The sequence below is a fragment of the Diceros bicornis genome, chromosome 35 (assembly GCF_020826845.1).
Source record: "Diceros bicornis minor isolate mBicDic1 chromosome 35, mDicBic1.mat.cur, whole genome shotgun sequence".
Taxonomy (NCBI): Eukaryota; Metazoa; Chordata; class Mammalia; order Perissodactyla; family Rhinocerotidae; genus Diceros; species Diceros bicornis.
The window spans coordinates 2,469,916-2,496,517 of NC_080774.1; the positions used below are offsets into that span (position 1 = coordinate 2,469,916).

The 26,602-nt window shown below is 37.1% G+C and overlaps 1 protein-coding gene across 1 annotated transcript; it reads right to left on the reverse strand.

Annotated features, from left to right (window-relative positions):
• Positions 1-26,602, reverse strand: PIWIL1 (piwi like RNA-mediated gene silencing 1). The gene is made up of 20 exons (XM_058532264.1): positions 26,525-26,602; positions 25,812-25,923; positions 21,429-21,554; positions 20,722-20,936; positions 20,332-20,453; positions 19,174-19,254; positions 18,304-18,501; positions 17,769-17,880; positions 13,334-13,460; positions 12,982-13,099; positions 12,322-12,436; positions 10,987-11,174; positions 10,553-10,625; positions 8,359-8,559; positions 8,138-8,241; positions 6,899-6,969; positions 6,587-6,740; positions 2,659-2,784; positions 318-465; positions 1-167 (listed from the first exon to the last, which is right to left on the reverse strand). Exons 1-20 carry the CDS (start codon positions 26,600-26,602, stop codon positions 51-53), a joined length of 2,586 nt encoding a protein of 861 aa, XP_058388247.1. The 3' UTR covers positions 1-50.

Here is a 26,602-nt window from a genome sequence, read left to right on the forward strand (position 1 = left end):
GTTATAATTTCAAAAAGAAAAAATAGCTACATCTTGTCCTCTTCTGTAGGTTAGAGGTAGTAAAGACGATTTGACAGTGACAGATTTGGTTCTCTGTGAATACTCTGGCCAACAAGGAAAGCCAGTTTGTGGGCATACTGGCAAGGAGCAGGAACGCGAATGACACCCTTTGAAGAAAAAAAAGGTTCTATTACTCTAAATCTAGCTTCTCTAGATTGTAAATCTCAGTATTAACAAGCCTTTGAAAACATAGCAATTCCATTTTGAAAAGTGAATCTCAATGATGTGAAGAAATATCAATAGATAAAAATACTTACTGGCCAGTTATAATAGATATGACATAGCTTGTAAGTTAACCTCTGAATGTGGTCTGGCTTCAGGCCACTGCTGTCATAGATGACATTATAATGTGTGGGAGAAACACTACCACTTCTCACAGCCTGGCTCACAATAAAAAAATCATACCTGGAATTACAAAAGAAAAAACCATATGTATGTAAGGCATATCTTTTTGAAAGCTAAAATTAAGATGATTACAGTTTCTTAGAGTGAAAAGATCCTGTATGTAATCCTGTAATGTAATCTCTTCAAGACATAATGTGCTTCCTTGTAGTCCAGGAACTTGTTATTCATGAAATATTTTGGAACACTTATGAGTGAAAGATGTTTTAGACACTACTATCATTTATATTTTAAACATTTGTCATGATGCCTCAGGGCATTAACAACCATTTGACATGGCTGCTAATTACAATGGTGTACACTTAGTTCATTGTTTCCACCACTCCATCTGAGGGAGATGACTGAGCAGTAACAGAGGCTCTGGAAGGCAGCAACAGTGGGGGAACTGGAGGAGGTCTAGCTTCATGTACTGTCATTCCCAAAACATGCTTTTACCACAGAACCTCCCCCTCTTGCTGTTCCCAGGGTTATTTCACAAAGACCTACTTAACTAATTGTAATCATTAAGGATTTAAAGCAAATCTTTAAGAGGAATAGAGAAAATGCAAGAATATAAACAGAACTAGTATAGGACCCAAATGGTAAAACAAAAACCAAGTAGTGCAAATATAAAGAAATAACATCAGTTTTTTTTTCATTTTCTTGGTACCAATAAAGCATCAAGCCAGAGATATTGTAATTTAACCTGATAAAGATAAAACGAAATTAACTTTGCAACTTATTATGTCCACTGAAACTAGAGAAATTATAAAATCAGAATTGATCTACAACAGATTACAGTTTTTTTAGAAGAATGAGGGTTTCAGAAATGTTAAATTACTTGCCCAAAGAACAGAGAAATGACGAGAGAGCCAGAATCAAAACCTTAGCTCCCAATTTAAGCACATTCCCAAAGTGCTGGCAACTAAAAATGATTCTGGTATTCATTAAAGGAGGACTTCTCCAAGTATTTGAATAGCACCTGATAAAAAGTAATAAACTTTTTCATACTCCATAATTCAACTTGGATTTTATGCAGTTTGTTTAAATCACTTGTCTTCAGGTCAATGTTACTCCTGAGCTTTGGTTATCAGAGTACCAGTAATGTTAGAAAGTATCAAGAGGTCATTCTGAATGGTTGGAGAACCCTGCAGGAAATGAATTTGCTAAGTTATCATCTTAGCCATTTTGTCGTCTTCAGCTGACTTTCCCCTAATAGGTTAGCATCCTTCTGAAGAGCTGCCATAACTAACATCTGTCTGAGAAAAAGACAAATCCAAGATAATGCTTCTTGAAATAAAAATTTCTATCCACTGTCACAGAACTGATTAAAAAGAATGAAAATTTGTGTTCTATTATCATTTGTCTACATAAAGTTAGTACAGTAATGCCTCATTTACCCAAGGTTCATACAAGTGTTCCACAAACTCTGCACATAGGCCAACCCTTTATCCTGATTAAAGTTGCCTTTTTTAAAAAGGCTCCAAAACGTTTACATATAAAAACTGAAATCGTCCTAACTATTCACTTTCATGAGGAGGGCATTAATTTCAATTGACCAATGAGTTGCTGTTATGAACATGACTTACCACACTGTACATCTACCCTGACAAAACGTTTTTGAGAACTAAGTTTCATGACTTTACAGATGAACCCTGTGTGCTAAGATTGCCATGTGCCCAGTATGCCCTGGAATGTTCTAACTGGCTTTCTGATTTTTGTATGGCACAGCGTAGTCCCAGGTTACATAAAAAACTTTGTTTACTCAGAAGCTACTTCTCTCATCTGTAACTGTCTTTCAGATGAAACTTTTTGGTCTTTGAATAACTATGTGCATTACAGAGCTAAAAATTCTGATGAGAAAACAAGAATCTGTGGATGAGGTTACAGATGTAAAAAAAAAAAAAAAAAAAAAGCAAAAGCAATCTACAGCAGCAGCTCTTAACCTCTGTATGTATAATGGATGCCACAGACAATAACCCTCTTCCTCCGAAGAAAAACTGCACACAGAAACCTCTGTTCATCATTTCAGACACTAAGTTAATAAATCATGGGCTTTAGTAATAATATTAGATCAAACTAATTGAAGACTTAAGTATTTATAATAAATATAGCATGAGAACTAAAAAGTAAATGTGTTAAAGTTGATCAAGTATAGAGGCCATGCTCAAAAAAACAAAACAAAAAACAATCTTCATCTAGTCATACAGAACTTACCATTCTGGTCTGGTAACCTCCACGTCAATAACTGTTCCAGGAGGTGGATTTTGAAGCCTTCCTCCAGACTGAGCAAAAAATCTGGTATTCACTCGTTTCTTCACCACAATTACCGTCAGTCTTGGGCTTAAAGATGATGATGAACGTTTATTTTCAGAGCAATGAATCATTCAGACATTCATATACTCCATTTAAAAGAAACACATATCCCTCTTGGGGCATATTATCTATCCAAGTTGTGAACTAAGATGCCACAACTTGTAAGAACCTGGAGTAAGGATCAGGAACAAATTGTGGGTAGAAAACAAAATGGCATATATGTATGTCCTGTAACACAAGGTCACGTAGATGTTTCATCGATAGACCAAGCATATTACATACCTATCACGCTAAACATTAAATCCAGCGTGTCTTCAAAGTTCACAATTTGAAACACTCTTCAGTGGGCATTTTCTACTATGTGGAAAATAAGATATTAACTCTAAAATCTTTCAGTAGTCTCAAAGTCTAACTTACTGCTTTTCAAAATTACTGGTTCACAATGTGTCAGGGATCTCTGTCTTTCTCTCGTGGCTCAATCACTCCTCAGCCTACCACACATCGACACCAGCATTCTCCCTCTTTTATCCTTTCCCTCCCCAATTCAATTCTTCAGTCGGCTTTCCTATGTCAAGACTAACCCCCTTCTGGAACCTGGTGAACTTCTAGCTCTGTATCAGATTGGACCCACTGTCCCTCTCACATGCCTTTTGACGCGGAGAGCAGCCCTTTAACTGGCAGTATGTATGTAGTCGGCTTGAATATCCTGCATACTCTTTTCTATCCATCTCTTAAAGGTTCATTTCAAATCCATTGTTTGAAACAGTCACTCTTGAATGCACACATCCATTTGGGAATAAATGAAATGACAAAATGGAAAGCACTTGATAAATATTACGATTATCAGTGCCTCAATTTTTCCTGTGCCCTTTCTCCAAATAGAACATTAGTTCCTTGAGTACAAATACACTTTACTCCAAACATTGGGAAGCAGAGGGCTTTACATGTAGTATGGACCTGGTAATGTTTGACTGCTGTAGGTGGGTCAGGGTATACTCTCTGGATAAATGGTCAGAAAGACCCCAAATTGGGAATTTCTGTTCAATGATAATCCTAACTGTGCTCCCCTTCATGGTAGTAGTAGCCAGGTACAGAAGGGACAGGAAGGTGATTTTACTTAAATAAACAGGAAATTTTTAGAAATATCACCATCTACCCATGTAGATCTATTGCTGTCCAGCTACAACAGCTCTGGATAAAACAAAGCCACAGACTCAGGCACCAAGACAGTGGATTTTAGTCCTGTGACATCACAAGAAACAATTTAGCAAATGCAGTGACAGAAAGACAAGTCACAAGTACGCAAAGTGACTTTTTGATTTCTTCTTATATCAAACATCCTAAATGAGCTAACCCACGATGCATCTTTACAAAAACTTAACACCAACACCTCAAGTAAAAAACAAATATTGTAGTTCTAAGGATAACTACAAATATTTAAGTTCAAACTTTGCATTTCTTCAAAGTGAGGAATAATTCTTGATACTATTTTACTTTTATATGCAATTTTAAGCTCTTTTCTACACAAATTATTTACCATTTATTGAGTGCTTATTGGGCACTGTGTGAAGTACACTAAACATTCTCATTTATTCCTTTCAACAATCTTGGTTAGTTGCGGCCTGTTTCACAGATGGAGGCAAAGCTGGAATTAACCCAACTCTGATTTTAAGACATATTGCTCGTGATCACTAATCTCTGCAGTCATCAATAACAGCACAATTGAAGATGTGAAATCTATTTTATCCAATAGTTTGTTACACATTAGTCCAAGCAATCAATTTAAATTCTCTTTCCCTGCAACAGTATATCCTATGAGCTGTAGAGCCAGGCAGGCAAGCCCCCCCAGCCTCCCCAAGCTCAACACCGCACACTGAGGAGGACCCTACTCACAGATACTCACTCACTAGGGCTAGAATCTCCTCTTTGAGAGCTATCTCTACCAGTCCTCCTGGGAACCAAACCCAAAGGGCTCAAAGACTCAAAGAGATGCAGGCCCCAGCATGGCCAACAGTGTTTATTCCCAGTATCCCAAATAGTCAGCTCAAGCAAAGAAGATCAACTTGCACTTTTACCTCCACTCTCCACTTCTTGAAAATTTCTCTCTCTCTACATATGAGAAAAAGGCAATGAAGACTAGAAAATGCTGATTGCTAAAGTAATAAACAATAAAAAAAATAAAAGACTCAGGAGCAGTCCATTTTAGACCTTCCTCTACGCCCTACCACAACATCACACCTCCCCAAAGAGAAAACCTAAATCAGAGAAAAATATAAAATAAAGCTTATAAAACTTTAAAAAACAAAATAAAATAAAATACCATTATTTTAGTGATAAAATACAAATTTTAAGGGGATAGGAAAGAATATTAACCTTCATTTCCAAAATATTAACAAATGGTTATCACCATTTTAATCTGCAACACAATTACTTCAAAAGAGATGAACATCCCTGACTTGCTCTGAGAACTTACTGGCATAATAATCTCATTTTAAGAAACGTGTAGAATCAATACTTAGAAGGAGTCTTTTAGAATCTGGCTAAAGATGACTTGGAAGTACCCTCCAATTTAGCTAGAAATAAGAAACAAGCTCTTAACTACTCAGCCATGGGCCACATACATCACACTGAGCCCAGTTATAGTCAATGGCTTTCAGTATCTCTCATTTCTATAATGATACCAAATGCTGGCTGAAAAGGTCTCATAAAAATAATCAGTGTTTAAATATGCATACGCACACACACACGAACAAGCCTCCCAGATTTTCTAAGTATCCTGAAAAATCAAATCCACAGATCTTTAATATATTATGCACTAAGCTGTTAGTACAATCGTACTTTATCTCAACTTGCTCACAATCTGATAAAGACCAAAAGTTAAACAATGCAACTTATTAAAACAGATATCTTAAGATAGTATACAATTTACTGCCAAATGGCATGGTCAAAAATGTCTCTAGGAGAGCAGAGGAAGGCAAAAACGAGTGTGGGTTTCAAAAGAGGACAAATGTAGTATTCAGCACTACCCTTGGTTCTGCGTATCATCTAAAAGGAGGAAGTAAAACCATTCCTCCTAGGAGACCAAACAAGTGCCAATCATCTTACTGATCAAGTACAAGTCCAATCGAGTTCACAAAGAAATTAAACAAGTATTCACCATACAATGAGGCTAAGAAAGAGTAAGTTAAGGGGCTGGCCCAGTGGCATAGTGGTTAAGTTTGCACGCTCTGCTTCGGCGGCCTGGGGTTTGCAGGTTCAAATCCTGGGCACGGACCTATGCACCACTTAAGCCATGCTGTGGCAGGCATCCCACATACAAAGTAGAGGAAGATGGGCATGGATGTTAGCCCAGGGCCAATCTTTCTCAGCAAAAAAAGAGGAGGATTGGCAAGAGATGTTAGCTCAGGGCTAATCTTCCCCACGAAAAAAACCAAAAACAAACCAAAAAAAAAAGAGTAAGTTAAGACTACTTGGAATATTTATTCCAATAACCAATTCTGTGGATGCCTACAGATGTAGTGGAATAATCAGATCCCTACACTTGAAGGCTTTAGGTGAGAAAGAAAGCAGGCAGATGATTGGTAAAGGTGTCTCAATGTGTCATTCCTTGAAGGAATGGATACACTACATTACCACTCTCCATTTCCAGACTCTCCTTCTCCATGAAAAATCTCCAGGAGAAATTCCCACCCCCACGCCCCATTATTTCAAGCCCTACTGCACCTATCAGGTTAGGTTCTTACTTACCTTCTCATCTTGTGACACTAATTTCAAAGATAAAAAGGTGTGATTTTATAAACAAAAAATACTTTACAATTTGCATGCTTACTTGTAACCTCTACCAACAGATTTTAGGCAATCCAAAAACTGTGGTACTTCATAGTTAACCAATGTTTTAAGCTGACCGTCTCCTACACCATCCCGATACACAATAATTCGACTAGGCATGTATTCATTGCAGCTATTCCAAGCCCTCAGAGCAGCTGAAAGAAAGCCAGAAAAGTTTTAAATAAATTAACACAGAACAAAAATGGTGTGTTTCTATCAGATTCTGGGCACATTTTTCCATAACATAGCTCTCAGGATAATTTCTTGAAGACCCCAGTTCAGAGACAGAATGAAAACACCACAGGAGACTCACCTTGCAAGCAAACTTTGAGCCCGTCTACTAGCTCTTGTCCTCTATCTTGAAATACACAGCGGGAGAACCAGCTATTCAGAGAAAAACCATGACCAAGATGAGAACTCCACTGTCTAGAAGTTTTCCCTTTTTGAATTATTCTATGGTGTTTATTTTGCTCTTAGGAATCTGTGATCTTTAACTTCCTTTAAAGGTATCTGCTAACATCTCCAAAAACTTTATGAAATCTCAGAAGTAACAAGATACAATAAATCCCTCATAGACGTCACATAGTTTTCTTTTATTATAAATCAATACTATAATTCCATTCCTGAAAATAAAATTTAAACCATAATACCCAGAGATGCCTCCTAGGTTTACACCTCAACACACGTGGAAGCACACTCATACTACTATACTCGTGAGAAAACATTTCTTATAGATTTCACTCTTCTCCAAAGATAAAAGACCTTGAAATATATCCATCAGTAATGCTAATACATCGATATACCTTCAATTTTCATTCCTTCCTACTCTAGGCAATTCTCTTAGTTCTAAGGAAAGCACTGGAAAATAATTTCACTATGTTGAAATACAAGTAACTGGGTAAACTCAAGTGGTTCTTCCAAAATAAAGTCAATGTGAAAACTTGAAATTACATTCCAATGGTCAGTAAAAATGATTAAGCAATCAAGTTTTTAGAGATGGTCACATTTAATGAGATTTACCCTCCCCCCAAATATAAATAATAATAAAATAGCCTAAAATGCAGTTTGACTATTACAAATTAAGGGCCAGTGAATAAAGTTAAAAATGGTGGGGTAGGGGGCCAGCCCCGTGGCACAAGCAGTTAAGTGCGTGCGCTCTGCTGCGGCAGCCTGGGGTTCGCCGGTTCGGATCCCAGGTGTGCACCAATGCACTGCTTGGCAAGCCATGCTGTGGCAGCGTCCCATATAAAGTGGAGGAAGGTGGGCACAGATGTTAGCCCAGGGCCAGTCTTCCTCAGCAAAAAAAGAGGAGGATTGGCAAATGTTACCACAGGGCTGATCTCCTCACACACACACACAAAAAAAGATAGGGTAGCCATAATTATTTTTCTTTCCTAACTTTTTTGCTGGATATAATGTAAGAGAAATCAGTAGGTTAAAAACAAAAAATTAATGCAACTGCTATACCTCACAGACCTCCTAGATACCAGGCCCTGGATTCATGTCCTTTTTTTGTCTAACAGTTCATCTACAGGTGTGAAATCGCACTCACCGGGTCATCCCTTCATTGATGCTTGCAACAAATCCTGCAATTGACCTCCGTCCAGCTGTGGTATCATGGTAACAATCAATGCCAACTATCATCGCTAGCTTCAGCTTTAATAAAAATATTGTAATTTTAAATACAACAGAATACCGACAGTATTTAAAAAGTAAATCCATTTCTCTTAAATAACAATTAAAAATTTTATCTTCCAATTAAGTCAAACTTACAGGCATATCAACCCTCCAAAGCTCTCCTCCCATCTTGCAGTTCATCTGTAGGGCGATCTTTGTGGCAATGGCCATGATAGTCTGTTGTTTGCCTAAGGTTCGAGCCACCACACACTGACTTGGAGTAGGGCAATCTGTACATAAGTATTTTTTAATAGCATCATATTTGTCCTTCCGATTACTTGACAACAGACAAACAACCTAAAAACCAACAAAATGTCCTCATTACAAAGAATTAGGAAACTGATGTTTAAGTTCAAGGAAGAAGACAGGAAACCAAACCTATTTGTGGGGTATAAAAGCCAAACACATAATCATTTATTTTCCTATTCATCTTTTCCATATAGCTAAAAAGTATGACATTAACTTTTAGATACTGCTCATTACATTCAACTAAGTGATAGATGCTAATAAAGGGAAGAAATCACGTTAAGCAAACAACAAAACTGAATACCATCAAAACCTGAGAACTCAGTTAAATATGCTCTATTACCAACTTGGAATAAATTCAGAGATAAGGAAGAGGGCAGGGCAAAAAAATATTATTTTAAATGCTCACAGTTTTTATCTACTCATGATCCACCTAGGATCACGGCTTTTAAACTTTTTTTTTTTTTTAAGATTTTATTTATTTATTATTTTCCCCCCCAAAGCCCCAGTAGATAGTTGTATGTCATAGCTGCACATCCTTTTAGTTGCTGTATGTGGGACGCAGCCTCAGCATGGCCGGAGAAGCAGTGCGTCGGTGCGCGCCCAGGATCCGAACCCAGGCCGCCAGCAGCGGAGCGCACACACTTAACCACTAAGCCACAGGGCAGGCCCACGGCTTTTAAACTTTTGAAGCTCAGGCTTGAGTATCTGATCAAACTATGAAATTTCCTAAGAGCATGGACAATTTAGGGGACAAAATGGAGTGCCTGATCTAAATATACCCCTGCCTGAAATGGGAAAATGTTAGTCGAATGGTACAAACTTCCAGGTATAAGATAAGTAAGTTCTGGGAATCTAATGTACAGCATGGTGACCATAGTTAGCAATACTGTATTATATACTTGAAAATTGCTGAGAGTGGATCTTAAATGTTCTCACCACACAAAAATTTGTGATTATGTGAGGTGATGGAGGTTTAGTTAACCAACCCTGTTGTGGTAATCATGTCACAATATACACACGTATCAAATCATCGCACTGTACATTTTAAACTTATAATGTTATATGTCAATTATATCTTAATAAAACTGGAAAATAAACAAACCAACCAACCCCTGCCCAAATTCTGCGGATCTAAGTTTAAGCTTTAGAGCTGAAGTCAGCTCTTTAACTCATTGCTTGTATTCTCCAATTTACAGTTCTAGATTCTTATCTTTCTTTTCTATAGCCTCCAACAAAATCATTTTCCCATCATTGGTGTCTCCATTATTCCAGACAACATAATAATAATCTGATCTATGGCATTTAAGTATGAGATTAAGGGCTAAAAAAAGGAACAGATTAGATGAAGTCAGTTCCTTAGGTTTAAAGCACCATAGATATGTTGTTTATTGTTAAATTTGTCTTTGCCACCTCATTAATTATACTTCCTTGTGTGCTGAACTAAATACTGATTTTTACTGTTGTGCCTTTGTTTTTTCCCAAATTTCCTAGAATAATTAAAGCCTTTCAGTCCAAATAAATTTAAGGTAGCTTTGTTTTTCCTCTATCCCTTCCTCACCATTGGCAATGTACAATAACAAGCTCCTAGGCACAGAACTAAAGTCAGCATTAATTCAGCTACCTTATGAAGGTAAAATACAGATTTTGTGGCCAGTTTGGGAACCTAACTATAACATTTGGAAAATGAACTCAAGTTCTAAGATTTGCAAATGCCACATTAAAATAACTCATTCCCAGGGTCCGGCCTGGTGGCGTGGTGGTTAAATTCGCATGCTCTGCTTCGACGGCCCTGGGGTTCACAGGTTTGGATCCTGGGCATGGACCCACGCATGGCTTATCAAGCCATGCTGTGGCAGGCATCCCACATATAAAGTAGAGGAAGATGGGCACGGATGTTAGCCCAGGGCCAATCTTCCTCAGCAAAAAGAGGAGGATTGGCAACAGATGTTAGCTCAGGGCTAGTCTTCCTCACCAAAAGAATTAAAATAAAATAAAATAACTCATCCCAGGACAATCACCTATGTATCAATTAGCTACTTACTATCTGGGTATCTGATGTAACCTTTTGCTGTAAGACTCTTAAATAGGCTTCAGTTCTATCATCCACTTCAATCCTAAAATGGAAACATGTAATCCAACCTTCAGAAAAAGTAATGAAAAATGTACCATGCATAAAAAAGTTCCTATAGATTATAACATATGACACACTTGAAATAAAACACCAAGAGTAGCCCTTTAGGCAAAATGTTGTTTCCAACACATACAGCAATAGTTTGAGAAACAGTCCTGCTGGTTCTCCCACCCATTCTGAGTTACTAAAATATGTTTGTTTATCTACATTATAGGGAACTAAATCAGATCTTTAAACTAAGATAATCTAGTTATGTTTTTAATAGTTTTATCACTTTTGAGTCCCCATGCCCTCCAAATGACTACTAATCAATTTTCAGAGTAGAAATGACTTGATAAACTTACATTATTGCTTTTTTCATTTGTATGCCCATGGCTGGTGTAACTTTAAATAGATTTTGTATCAAAGAATTGGCTGCTTCATAATTTCTTCGAGTATAGATCAACAGCCAGTTATCTAGTGGCTTAACACTAATTAACGGTGCACCTCTTGTTTCTTTTGACCAATCTGCAAATTGTGGATTGTAATCAAACTAGAAGAAAGTTCAGAGACACTGTAAATTCCATTGTAAATTCCCAGTGATAAAGCCAAAAAGTCTTCAATAATTCTATCATGGCATAATCTGTGCCTTAGAGTACTACTCTTAAATTTGGACTATAGTGACAGACAAAATGCCCTCAATGTAGGAAAAAAGATATAAAACGTATCCAAAGGATGATGGCAACTTTATTCAAAGCATATTCAGATAAACAGCTGCCACTCAAGTGCCTACTCACACCACGCACTCTCCCAAGTGCTTTAGCTGCATTCTCCTTAATCTTTCCTAAAATCTTACAACAATAGGTGTTACTTACCTCATGATAAAGATATAATAAATTAGGCTTTGAAAGTTAAGCAACTTGACTGAGGTGTCAGATACTAAAAGCAAGCTGCAAAAACATCTGTCAGCAAGGCAGAAAGCTAACAAACTCAAAGATATTTATCAGAGGAAAGAACCCACTGCTTTCTACATGTCCTAGCCCTACTCCCCAACAACATTTCTACAGGGATTTTTATTATTTCTACAAGAGATAATAAAAACAACTGCAACTAAAATATTAAGCTACAGGATTAGGTTGTTATTCATACAACATTTAGAAGGCAGAAGGGCATAGTTTTCTATGAAAGGATCTTTAAATTTCTGGCACTTACAGTGCCTCAATTATAGGAAAAATATTTTTAGAATACTTGCTTTCCTTTCCTGAAAATAAAATATAAAAGGTATCACAATATTTAATACATATCCCTCAAACATATGGTCCACGAAAAAATGAAGCCAAATAAATCAGGAATTTTCCATGTAAAATATCACTTTTGTGGCAGACAAAATATCAACCCAATTGGATGCACAGAATTCTTCTATACCTTAAATGTAAGTAACTCAGGTTATTAAAAAAAAAAAATTAAGCCACCTTTTAGCTAAGTCTCACAGATTATTTTGAGGACCAAGCTACAAGCTTCATACCCTCTAGTGCTTCCACATTTCCTTCTCTTTTGCTGACATTAGCGGACAGAGAGTGGAGGTACACTAGGGGGAGAAGAGAGAGGTGAGGACAGAGCTATACTGGCATGTGACCAGGTTATTCCTGCTTGCTTTATTGTGAATCTGACTTGACTGACAACTTGAAGAACTGCCTTACTGTTTTTCCACCTTGGTGAATCTTTTCTGCTTGCAAAATTCTTCCTGAGAAGGACAGTAAGTTGGAGTCAAAGCTCAAACCCCAGTCTCGAAGCTCCCTCTGAACATTATCATCTCTGTGAATTTAACATATTTACATACAATTAAATTTAAGGAAACACAGCAAAAACGAAAAGACAGAGGCAAACAGAGATTCATCTCAACCTACAATAAATTACAATATTTCTCTCAGGACTGAAATCCTAGCGAGAATGTGAGGAAACAAAGGACAACCTATTTTTCTCTCATCACATCTACGTTTCCCTTTACGATATCCTTTAACTTAAAATTCTAATGCCCACACTATCTCCTCCTCAAAGTAAACCCCCTGAAGTTACAAGAAAGAGAGAAAATAGATATGTCCAAAAACATTTCACTTTTCTATTACCTTTTTCTAATAGAAGAATCAGAAAGGCCATGGGCTACAAAATTTAACTGTTATTCTCTGACAAATAGTAGCCTCACTTAGAAACATGAAGAATAAACCCATCCCAAATACTGCAAATACAAAAGGAAAACAAAATTACTTTCTGTCACTTCCCCCAAAGGAGCCGCTCCCTGAAACCCACACAAAATAATTAAAAAATTGAAACCATACCCCAGTGAAATGCAGATGACTTACTTATGAATATAATCAATGAGTCTTCCTACTTCACGTTGCCTTTGTTCTGGAGTTAGTCTTGTATGAACAGCCAAATCTTTCATCACATTAAAATCATTACGCATTTTATCAGTTAGACCTTTAAGTAAAACATTTAGAGGTGTACGGTTAAAGAAACAAGAATCACGTCTAAACATATGGAGTGTAGGGTGGGGATAAGTGAAAGAGAATTTCAAGGAGACAAAGCAGCTTTAAGGGCTTTATAGGGGGAATGGGTGGGTGGGGGGAGAGTAACAGAACATTTAATGGCTTCTAGAAAAGAACGGGAAAATAATCCAGTGGTTTCATTTCACTAAACAAAATTCAACAGTACCTGTAAGATAGCAGAGCTCAGGAATGAGCATTGCAGGTCCTGGTAAAGTGCCACCAGGGCCTCTCCTTCTCTTAGGCTGACTGACCAAAACTGGTTGTTTCAAGTCAGTGATTTCTTGATTATATTGCTATTCAGGAGAAGAAAGGTATCACTAGTAAACGCCTTTAGGAACATGCCAATAGACAAGCGTTCTGATTTTTTTAATTAAGAATTGATGCCAAGAGCAAAGCTGGTATCAGTTTCCAAGTAAAGTTTAAAAAATGCGTCTTTAATCCTATTAAAACAGGTTGTGATTTTTATGTTTTACTGAGTACCTCATCTTTTTTCCTAAAAACTTAGTCAAGGACAGTAAGGTTCTAAGTTTTTGACTTTTAGTCACAGTTTTATTTACTTCAATTTTTGATTTCTTGGTTTAGAAATAGTAGTCTGTATAATTCCTGGTCTGCATAGCATAATTCCTCTAAAACTACTCGTATTATAGTAAGAACTAGCTTCTGAAAGAAGTCTCGCTATAAGAATAAATTGGGGAAGGGAAGGGGTTTGCATGCTACAGGACATTTTTAATTAGGAAAAGTTTTTACAAAATGTTCACACTTTGAATAAGTTGAATTTCAATTTAGTAATATTAAGAACCCCCATCTTAAGATTCCCCACATGCAATCACTGTCTAGGAGAAGTTTTTACAACTTGTAAAAAGAAAAAAAACGTTGATGTTCATGATATAATGTATGAGATGGCTCTCTGGCCACCAGCTCAGCTCTGCAATTCTACAGACTTCTGCTCAGTATCTTCATGAGAGCTTCTGGCCCTGCATCTTAAAGACTCTCTTTCCTATCATCTCCTGTATACTATCCTAGTATCTTTTAACATCCTGGTTAATTTAGCTCTAACTTTTTATTAAAAAAATCACACCTCTCCATAAGGCACACAAGAGAGTAGTATCATCATGGCCATTTCCTTAGTCTTAGTCTCTCATCCACAGACTGAGAGGTACTTGCCCATCCCTTACTCCTATCATATGACAAGGTCCTGGCCACCTATCCTCATGAATTAAGAGACCATGAAGTCTAACCTGTCCTTGACTTTGTCATATATTGAATTCTTTACTAATCATCTATGAAAAAAGTTAATTTTCTTATTTCAGACAAGAAAATTTCAAGTAGAACACTCATATCTGACCTCTGTTCCATGTATCCATACTACTTATTTTATCACACTATTTTCTTTCTTGGGAGTCTGTTCAGTTATCCTCCTTACACATCATTTATTTCGGCACACACAGGTAGAGGTGTGGTAGTGATTTCAGAAGTGTTCCTACTCTCACCCTATTTCACCAAAAGGCCTTAAATACACAGTTCCTCATTACAGAACTTTTGGATCCCCCTTTCTGTATTCTTAGAGCCTAAACGAAAGCCTGTCAATGCTTTTAACATTTTCCTCTACATCTAAAAAAACTAGCACGTTCACTTCTGATTAATATTACTGTCAAACCTTTTCTTTTCAAAACTGATTGACCATGATCTTCCCTTCCAAAGGCCTTTATCTGTTTCCGAGATATTATCTTTAATATATCCAAGCCATCACTTATGACTAAAACTGTATTTCTACTAGGCAATCCTAGGAATGCCGCCTTCTTTCAAATATTTCAACTCCATCCCCTTCTGATTAACTTTATCTATCAAAGACACCTGGTTATCCCTGGTGGCGAGAGAAGTCTTCCCTGAAGAAATAATCTGAGATCTAAGCCTAAGAGCAAAAGTCAAGCATTCGGAGTGTTTCAGGAAGAGGGAGCCCTATGGTTGGATAAGATGGCCAGGGTGAGTGATGAGATGAAGATAAACAAGCAGGCAGGGGCTATATCATTCAGGGTCTCACTGGATAAAGACCAATGAGCTTAAGACATAGGAGCAACAGGAAGTCACTTAATTACGTTCAGTAGAAGACGACTAACATCAGATTTGTATGAGTTCGAAAATGGATCAGAAGACAGGAGAAATGAAAACTAAGACACTAGTTGAATGAGTGAGAGACATGGGGCCTAGAAAAAAGATGGTAGTCACTTCAAAAAGAAGAAAGATGAAGGTATTTCAGATAGCAAGGTAGAGTCATACGATTTGACAAACAATTAAGCTGTACAAAGTAAGGGAGCAAGGCATGGAGGTCTGAGGTTTGAATTATCCATTATTCATTTGTTCATTTACTCAAATACCTGAGTGCCTACTTAGGTATTGGGGGGTATATAAACTACAAAATCCCTGACTTCATGGAAGTTACATTCCCTGCATTGATCAAGAGCACTGCATAGTGGCCAGGTTGGGGGATCTAACATGCTCAGCGGTGGTCACATGAAAGGTGTCCTTGGGACGTCCAAATATTTAGAACAAGTAGGCTTATCCATGTCTAGGCTAGAGCTAGAAATTTAGGAATCATTAACATATTCTACCTGAAGTCTTAGCATAGACGAGACTGGAGATCACCTAGTGAGTAAATATATAGTAATGGGGGGCCTGAGGCAGAACCTTTAAGTGTGTCAACATTTAAAAAATACTTACAGAAGAATAAGCTGGCATCTAAGATTTAATACTGGGCAGAGGAAGGGAGAATCTTCCCTGACCTTGCTTGCTTCAGGTTTAAATCAAACTTTCAACTGATGTCTCCTTTATATTTGCTGTTGATATATACCAACTCTTCCCATCCCTGGTAGGGATTATTAAAACAAACCACAGAAAACGCTAATACTCATTTCTCAAGAGTAACCTCCGAGACCCAGAAGAATCTAGGTTAAACATGATTGGTTTACATCCTTAAGTCCTCAAGGAGTTGAGGCTGAAAACAGCAGTAGAGAAATCAAACTGAGATGACCCTTGGCCTGTTTTCATTTTGCCCAGAATAAAATCAGCTCTTAAGTGGACTTATCAGAGAATTATTTGCCTCCAGAGTGACATGTGACCTTCCCTTCATTGCACAGCAGTGAAGACCAGGCAATAATAGATACCCAGCAAGAAGACATTTCAAAAGTCAGATGTATACTTCTGACACAAGATATAAACATATAACAATTCACTTATCCAGCTTTTTAGAAAAACAAAATAATCTACTCAGGGCCAGCCTGGTGGCGTAGCGGTTAAGTTCACGAGCTCTACTTCAGTGGCCCAGAGGTCGTAGGTTCGGATCCTAGGCGTGGACGGAGGCATCGCTTGTCAAGCCATGCTCTGGTGGAATCCCATTTAAAGCAGAGGAAGATGGGCACAGATGTTAGCCCAGGGCCAATCTTCCTCAGCAAAAAGAGGAGGACTGGCAACAGAGGTCAGCTGAGGGCTAATCTTCTTCACAAAAAAAATTAAAAAAAAAATGAAATCATCTACCGAAAGTAGAAAAAAATGAGAAATTTTAGCACTCCAAAGACAAGTTTTAAGATTTTCTTTTTTTTTGCTGGGAAAGATTCACCCTGAGCTAACATCTGTTGCCAATCTTCCTCTTTTTTTTTTTTTTTTTCCTCCCCAAAGCCCCAGTACATAGTTGTACATTCTGGTTGTAAGTCCTTCTAGTTCTTCTATGTGAGCCACCACCACAGCATGGCTACTGACAGATGAGTAGTGTAGTTCCATAACGGGGAACTGAACTTGGGCCGCCAAAGCGGTGAGAGCGCCAAACTTGAACCACTAGACCATCAGGGCTGGCTCTACAAGTTTTAAGATTTTAACTGACACGTATTCTGCACTTTAAACAGGGCCTATCAAGTGGAATGTGACGGTCTAAGGATTCAGAAGCCAGATCTGCTTGTCTTTGAACACTAAAACAAGCTTAGTATGCATTTCTATATAAACATTTTATTTTCTTCTAGTCAACAGTTGTTCTTTCTTGGTACTATTTGCCTCTGGTGTTTTTTTCAATTGCGTGATTGTACCTAAAGCCAGAATCATCTTTATAAAACTAGTATCAGAACATCACCCAACAGACTGCTCTAGTCTACAGGAAACAAGCCTGTCCGAATTCTGTCAATATGCAAAACAAAAGTTCAGAGTTAAACCCATTGGCTGATTTCGCACCACTGATGCTGCCGGTTCAGAGATGTTCACCACCCACCCACCCAACCCTCAGCTAAAGTTAAAAGAAAGTGTCGATTACAGAACAAGGGACAGCATGGTAAGCTGTTACCTTGTTATTGTTTACCACCTAGTATGCTACCTATTTGTCCTCCACATGCTTAAATTCAAATGTAATCTTTAATTCTACTGCAAAAAAAGAATGAGGACACGGCACTTCTCATCTCATGAGCTACAATTAACTATGCTGTGACTGCCTTAATAAACATTTATATACAGCTTTAAAAGCAACTTGTTCCAAGCGTACACGTGTTAGAAAACTCTACTGAAGATATCCTAATGTCTAAATATTTCATATTAAAAAGATAAAATCAACATGAACTTCTTACCTTCCGGTAGTACTCTAAGAAGCTAACTTCAGAACCATCTGCTTTCTTAAAGGTACTCTTTGGATTCTGGTCCCAGTCAATATCATCTACTCTGTATGTTTTATTGTTATACCTACGGAATGGTTGAGATTTATTGGTATTTGTTTAAAATGTGTAGAAATATTAAGAGAGACCAGACAGTATGTACTCTCTAAAAAAGAAAATTTCAAATTGCTTAGTAATATACAATATTACGGAAAGAGAAAGGGAAAAGAATTTAAAAGACTACGCTAGATAGATGGGGAAGCAGCTAAATTACTATTAGAAAATAAAATTAAAACTAAAAAGGATAAAAGTCATTAGATATTTGTCCTTTTCAGATGAGTATATTTCCCCAAAAAGTGTTCTTAAGAAAGGTTACAAATATCCCTCCCTCAATTTGTGCTCTTCCCACCACTCAACTTTAAACCCTACTATCTAACATTACAGGACTAGAAAGCCACACTATCTTAAGACTTGCAAAATGACTATTTTGCATTTTGAAAAGCAGTCTTACTTGGTAAGAACAATTAAACCTATTAGTTCCTTAGAAACTTGTTCTTGAAAGTTATGTTCTTCTGTTTGATGATATAAGTTGAATATGAAATCTAAAACAGTTTCACTTCTAAGGACTTTATGACTGACATCAGTGCAAAGCATGATGTTATTTTCATACTGAAGAATAGAAGTAGTGAATCCAGGCCAAATCACCAACCTGTCAAATAAAATGAAAGCCATGAAGTAACCTCTATGAATACCCAAACATGTTTTGCATGTATCAAGTTGTGTTTTTCATCTTTATTAACTGGGTCTACATTACAAAAGTTTTTGATTGAGTAAATTTACTTATTTCTAAGTTTTACATGGTTCCAGATAAAGACCTATCTTTTTAAGATCTTCAACAATGAATGTTATTTTACAATAATAATTTTATAAGTTTCATTTTAAATTAATATACTAACTTTATTAAACTATACTTCATATGGGCCTAAGACTTTAAAAAGTTGCCAATCTAATTGAAAGCATCTCCAATTACTATAACAAACCTAAAAATAACCTATAATAAACCACTTGAGCTGCAATCTTGATACACTACAGTAACTTCTGAAGCAATCATTAGCTGATGAATTTTGTTTCCTAAGAACAAATACAAACTTAGTGCTGGACACCTCTACGCTTCCCCAGTGACAGACGAATAGCATGTGATTTTTTTTTCAATCCAAGTTTTCTGGGATGTCTCCATTATTCAAGCCAAGTTAAATGTTCACTTAACCTGAAGGGTACCATTAATAGCTACAGCAGAAAATTTTATCATTTCAAATTAGAGCATCACTTTCAAAGTTTGTCATTAAGCCTAAGGAACAGACACTTTCCACTTCATACCAACCTATGATTTGGAATATCAATTGGGTCACTTGGGTTATAATAATTCCGTCCAATTTGTTGCAAATTCATGATCTTCAAAAGCCTAGAAATTCAAAGGTCAGAATAGAGAAGTGAATATTGATAAGTATCTCTGACACTACAATCAGCATGGCATGTTGTTTAGAGCAGCAGCTGGCAAACTGTGGCCCGTGGCCAGGCCAAATCCAACCTACCTGCTGTTTTTCTGTATGGCCTAGGAGCCAAGGATGGTTTTTCACATTTTTTAAAAGTTGCGGGAAAAAATCAAAAGATTTAATTAATGATGCATGTATCATATGAAATTCAAATTTCAGTGTCCATCAATAAAGCTTTATTGGAACACAGCCACGATTTTTCACTTATATGATCTATGGCTGCTTTTGTGCTCCAAAAGCAGAGTTGAATGGTTGAGACAGAGACCGTACAGCCTGCAAAAACTAAAATGTTTACTGTCTGGTCCTCTGCAGAAAAAGTTTGCCAACACCTTATTGAGAGAACAATAAATCTACCAACAGCATTAACTCAAACCAAGTATCCATCAAAATGAATGTCATATCATCAGTAACAGATATCTTATGACCAACTTAAAAAGGTAAAATACAAATTCAAGTATTATATCTCATTATTCTCATGCAAATTTCAGCCTTATCAAGATTGCTTCTCACCCAAGGGGAAAAAAATCTTTGCAGAACATGTCTCCTAACTGTGAATTTGGAAAGTACAGTATCTGCACTGAAAGTAAATTACAGAGCATGCAATATGTGTTCTATGACGGCACAAGTAAATCTGAATAGACTTAAACCCTGTGCTGCTTCCTGAATAGGTAGGTACCCCTTGTAGTGGGGAAGGAATATAAAGTTAGTGATAAGCTCTAAAAAGTATGTGTGTTTTTAGCACCAGCTCAAATAGTTTTCGAAAGATCTAATGTCAACACAAATAGGGAAGTTAAAGACATAACACTTACTTACAGCAAATAATTGAGTTTTATATCAGTACACCACAACTTAAAATGATTACCATTAAGAGTAACCCAAGGATCCTAACAAACCATTATAAAATCTGTACGGGTATTCCCTGTATGGGTCTTTCAATTTTTTTGTGTTTTAAATTTTTCTTAGTGTTAAAAAAAATACTAACATACCTCCTGAAAATAATATTATAGAACTGCAAGCAAGTTGGTGATGTAGGTGGGAGTTCATTTGTTAAAGTGATTGTTATCCTCACATGCTCTCCATTTCGAGTCTGACTAAAAACTTCAGTAACCTGAAGCCAGAAGGTGGAAAACCAAACTTTTAATTGTTAAAAGAAAACTAAGCCCAATCATATAACGCCTGTTTAATAAGGCAACAATGAAAAGCACAGAAAAGTTTTAAATTAAAAAAATAACATCAAAGCACCCTTTGGGTTTATTAGAAGTTATATCAGATAGCAGACCACTGGGATTTCTCTAGAGCTACACTAGATCGTGGTCATTTTGATTTGAAGTAGAAAGCCCCCATCTCCCTCTTCCCATCCCAGCATTTGAAATAACCTTGTGCTGTAGTCTTTTAGGTAAAAATAATATTGTTCCATCAAAAGCGTGACACCTTCCAATTAAATCTTCATGTTGAAAAAGAAGAGCTGAGCGGAGTCTTCTGGCTTCCATCAATGGGTTATAGTCAATGTGATACTGATATAAGGCCCATTGGGGACGGGATGTCAATCGAAAATGGTTAGTGCTTAGCCTTACTACAATACCTGAAGAACCTGTAAAAGTAAGTCACATTCAATTAACAAAATATCAAGTTTATTTTTCCTTGAAATCTTTCCTACCATGACAAGGTAGACATAGTTCTGTAAACAAAAGACTCAGAGCAGCAGACAACATGCAAGTTCTCAGACATCTGACTCTGGGGACTACTATCCTATCTAAATTCCTAAAAGCATACATTTAGAAATAAATCCTCCTTAGACTAAATAATTTACAACAGAACCAACCAAATCTCTTTATGATGAAAAGTTTTAAGAGAAAAAGCGATCTGTGTAATGTTCCAGTACAACTAAAGATAACCTATTTCATCAAAGCCAAAAGGTAGAGAGAGGAAAATGGAAAAGCCACGCAAGATCCTTGACCAAATGTGGTTCTTCTTCCTAGTAACGCATCATACAAATAAATAGGTAACATAAAATGCTTCAATTCACTGTGCTGTGTACATGAAAAGTAATCTCATGAAACTGCATTCTTAATAATTAACCCACCTGTTTTTGATTCTTTAACATGGTCCAGGTTCTGTCTTGTATTCACACCAAGATCATGAAAGTCTCTACGACGACCTCCTCTCTCTGCTAAGGATAACTCCTGAAATCCAGCAGATATCTGGAGTTCTTAAAAAAAAAAAAATTATACACCTAAGTAATACGAAACATGAAATAAAGAATGACAACACTAATTCCCAAAGTACTACTATATGAAACCCAAAGACTACTGAGGTGCTCCAGATAATAACAATCCCGTCAAAAGGTTTTAGGTATCTGCAGGCCAAAGAGGAGACTAATTTCACAGCTATAACTTCTTCCATAAAGGCTTTCCTGTCATTGCCCGAGGCAAACTCAGCAGCTCCCTTACAAGACAAATATACCTTTAAAACATTAAGATGACCTGACTGTGATTCAAGAACCCAGGAGCATGTTTGTTGACTGAGAAATTGTTTTTCTGTACGATAATTCTGAGAACAACCTAAGAGCCCTACTATTAGTATTTTTCACAATTTTTATGATGCAATTACAGCCATAGCAATTGGTAGTTTATACAGTTTAAATGTATAACCTGAATTAGAAAATTTAAGCCTAAAATGTGATTTCCTAATTCCCTTAGGAACCAGCAGAATGCATGGGATGGGCCTATGCATACCCCATGACCATGATACACATCTCCTATTGGGATAGATTATCAGTTCATGCTTAGTTACAAAAGCTGTGGTTATAATATCCTAAATTATGGAGGCCTTCAATTTGCAGAAAATATATAAATAAGTATCTCACATTGATAGTATGATGTAGGCCAAAGAATGAATATGGGCTTTGTAGTAAAGTATTAAAATTCTAGCTTTCAGTTGACAAGTATGTTATCTTGTGTGGTAGAGACTATTAGTTGACTAACGAATAACAAAGTTTATTTGGGGAGTAATGTACCTAATAGACTAGAATTTCCACTTTATATGCAGGTAAGGATGGCCCATGAGATTTAAGCAGAAATTACTGGATGAAACTTCTGGGAAAGTGCTTTAGAAGGAGAGTCGATAACTGGTTTTTATGTTCTCCATGTTCCTCGCTCTGCTAATCTTGCCTGGAATCTGGATGTGATGGCAGGAGGGAGCTCAGACAGACACTCTGAACCAAACATAAGCCTTAATGATGGAAGTCATGGACTCAGGACGAAAAAAATCAAAAAAATCAAAAGAGCCTAGTTCTCTTCTGACCACAAACGCCAGAATTAGCCCAGAACTGCCAACTTTTGGACTTCATTAGAGAAGTAACAGTGGCTTAAACAAAATATATCAGTTCCTGATATACCTTGGAAACAAATTATTTTAACATGAGCTTCAATTTCTTTACCTGAAAAATTGACAATAAACTTCACGGCCATGTAATAAATTTTCAACGAGAATATTATTTATAATGCACTTTAAAGGTGCTGCTCAATATGTTGCTTGCTGTACCTCATGATATTCAGGGGCTTTACTTAAAAGTCCTTTAAATATGTAACTGTTCATATTTGTCTCTCCGTGAACTTTTTATCCCAAAGACTTTCAGTTTAAGTATCCATGGCCTTGGGTGATAAACTGTACTAAGACAAGTCAGGTATACTGAATCCAACCTTACAGCAATAATGGGCCATAAGGGCTTGATTTGATGATTTTCATTTTTCCCTGAAAATTTTGAATTTTTCTTAAAAAAATTCAGTTCTGGATGCAAAAACCTGATTGCAAATTTCAGAATATAAACACTGATGAAGTCTGTTCCCCTCTCCACATATACTACTGCTATTATTATACTTAGCCAAAGCTTGATGAGCTGTCAATCTATAAAGATGATAGATTTCAGAATGGACAAAATTGGGAATCCTGCTAATTCCCCCTTCCGTGCAGCTGACAAAGTGATTTATTAAAACCACAAATCACATCTTGCTACTATTCTATTTAGGAGTCCTTCACTGTATGCACACCCCCTTTAGAGAATGAAAATCAAGGTCCTAAACAATGTCTCATTAACAATAAACTTGTTAAACTTGTCATTTTAATTTCTAAAACACAGCAGATATTTGAACATTTACTATGACAAGCACTTCTCAGATATAATACTTACAAAAGCAGTGAAAAGTGGTAAAATAGGGCCTTGCATTTGTTATTCCGAGTATTATTTAATCCTTACAATGATCCTTATCTATAAAGGTAAGTAACTACCTTTTTACAGATGGGGAATTGAGTTTCATAGAATTAAATCTAAATTCATGATTAACTGCTGAAAAAACAATTAGTGAAGATCAATACAGAGAATGTTTAAAAAATTAGATTTAAGTATTTCCCACAATTTTATTTGCATGTCAAGGCTGCATTAATAACGTAATGTTTTTAAAACAGCTCCAGCACATCTTTTTGTACAAAGTTTTAATTCAATGGAATTTTGCTGTATATGCTGAACACAGCTGAACATGTCAAATATCATATGTTTCAAAAGAACTGAGGCATCAAGATTAGAGGAGGAAGGGACTGGGTAAAATCCTATCAACTTAGAGAGATTAACACCCATAAATGCATTCTCATTAAGCACGTTAATTTAAAAAATAAAGCACCTCCTACCAGAAAAATAACACGTAATAGCATATATATAGTAACAAATACAAGAACTTCTGTCTCCTAACTCTTCAAATGAAGCACTATGAACAACTGATGCATTTTTCCTCAAAATTTTCTACAGAGAAATATACATTTGTTCTTATTAAAAATGCAAACATAATGCTCTTTTACAACTTGCTTTCATTTGACATAACGCAGGTGGGTTGCTCCTTTCTTGAAAATGGTTGAACGGCACTCTACTGGTAAAGTATGGTAGTTTTACCTGACTCTTATTGGTTAGGGGTCTCCAGTTTTGGGGTATTGAGTGTTGCAGTTAACATCCTTACACAATCACGTTGTGCCTATCCAGTGTCTGCTGGATACATTCCCGTAAGTGGAACTGCTAATGAAAGGGCACCATTACAGTTGTTACACGTTACAAAATGCCATCCAAGTTAGCACAATTACATGACACGGAGCACAACTGCCAGTTTTACAATTGCCAACATTGGCAAAGAATAAAATAATGCAGAATAAACAGGTAAAAGATGTTCATTTAAATTTCTTTAATGATGAAGTTGAACGTTTTCATTAGCCTTTGCATCTCAGTGCACTGCCCTTTCCTTTCCTTTGTCACTTTCCCACCAGCTTAATATCATGGATTTATTAGAATGCCCTGTGTATCAGAGAAATTAGTTCTCCTATCATTTCAGTAAGTTTCCAGGCTGCCTTTTGACATTGACAGTATTTGTCACAGTTCAAGTTACACCACTTCAAGATTACTTTAGATTCATCCATGTTTTCTTCTAATGTTTATGCATTTCACTAGTTACGACTAAGTATTTGGAGTACATGGGAATTCAATGCAAGGAATAAAGTAGGGAACCAGCTTTGTTTTCTGGTTATCCATTTGCCTCAACACTATTTTATTGAATAGCCCATTTCCCATGCCCACCCCAGAGTTTAAAAGCCAACATTATTACATTAATTCCCCACATGTGGATGGGTCTGTTTTTTCCTATACCAAAACTAAATTTAATTAACGGTAGAAGAATCTTATACAAAGTAGCCAAATAATTCACTTTTGCAACAATGCAGTGAAGACACACAACTTTTGGAATCAGAACTGGTACTCTGACTCTACCGGCTGTCAATTTTGACAGATTTTGCATCTGAGAAACAGGGTGAACCACTACAACACATGAAAAAGTGCTTCATAAATCAAAGTTACAAATGTTAGTTTTTTTTTTTTTTAAAGGCTCCCCTTCGTTCTTTTTTTCCCTCCCCAAAGCCCCAGTACATAGTTGTATATCCTAGTTGTATGTCCTTCTAGTTCTTCTATGTGGGATGCTGCCTCAGTATGGCTTGATGAGCAGTGTGTAGGTCCGTGCCTGGGATCCGAACTCCGGGCTGCTGAAGTTGAGCATGCAAACTTAACCACACCACCGGGCTAGCCTCAAATGTTAAAGTTTTTGACGAAGCTTTTGATGAAATCAGTAAAGATGCCAAGAGAATGTTCTAAAGTGGTTTATTAATGCATAATAAGAGAACTTATGATTAGTTTGGAATTTAATTGCTTTGTAATAGCTAATGTGGGGCCCTGGCAAGGATATGCTCTTTTTCATTTCCAAGGAGAAAAGAAATCCTGTGGCACTCCACTCAGTAGCAGGCTGCACAGTTTGAGAGAAATTCTGTTATACTCTAAAGACCCACTGGGACCCCTTGTTATTTATAAAGAGTTTGTACACTGGTTACCATTTCATGTCTCATACTACACACACACACAGTCTTTTTATTCTCCCTTCACCTTGTGACTTGGCTGCTGCTCCTACTGTTCCTCTCTGTCGTCCACGGCCAACTAATTCCCCCTCTGCTGGTGGCTGCTGAGCTCTAGGCTGAACATAACCAGGTTGCTGACTCTGCAGTTATATGCAAATAAACAGCATTCCTGTTACATCAAGAGGTCACAGATATCAGAAAAAATAAGGAGTTTTAAACAAGTCTAAGGCATTCAACCAAAACTGATCTAAATTAGTAATCAAATATTTTATTCTTTTTTTTTTGTGAAGAAGATGGGCCCTGAGCTAACATCTGCCAGTCCTCCTCTTTTTTTGCTGAGGAAGACTGGCCCTGGGCTAACATCGGTGCCCATCTTCTTCCACTTTATATGGGACGCCACCACAGCACAGCCTGACAAGAGGTGCCTCGGCGTGCCCCTGGGATCCCAACCAGCCAACCCCAGGCCACTGCAGCAGAGTGTGCACACTTAACCACGTGCGCCACCGGGCCGGTCCCACCAAATATTTTATTCTTATAAAGAAATTTCTTCAATTAGAGTCCAGAACCAGATTCTAATATCCTCAGGGAATAGAATATGATCCTCCTCGTTCAGTTCCTATCTCCTCCACAGGACACAGTTTTTAAACTTATTTTCGACAACCTAAGCTGATACAGGTTTAACAACGGGTTTTTTGTTTGTCAAAGATATTTTCCACAGTTAGAAAACGGTAAAGCACTCACTACGGCAGCCCCCACGTGTTGCACCGTCTCCTGCCCACGGGCCCTTCCTCTTGCTCTTGCTCTGGCTCGTCCAGTCAT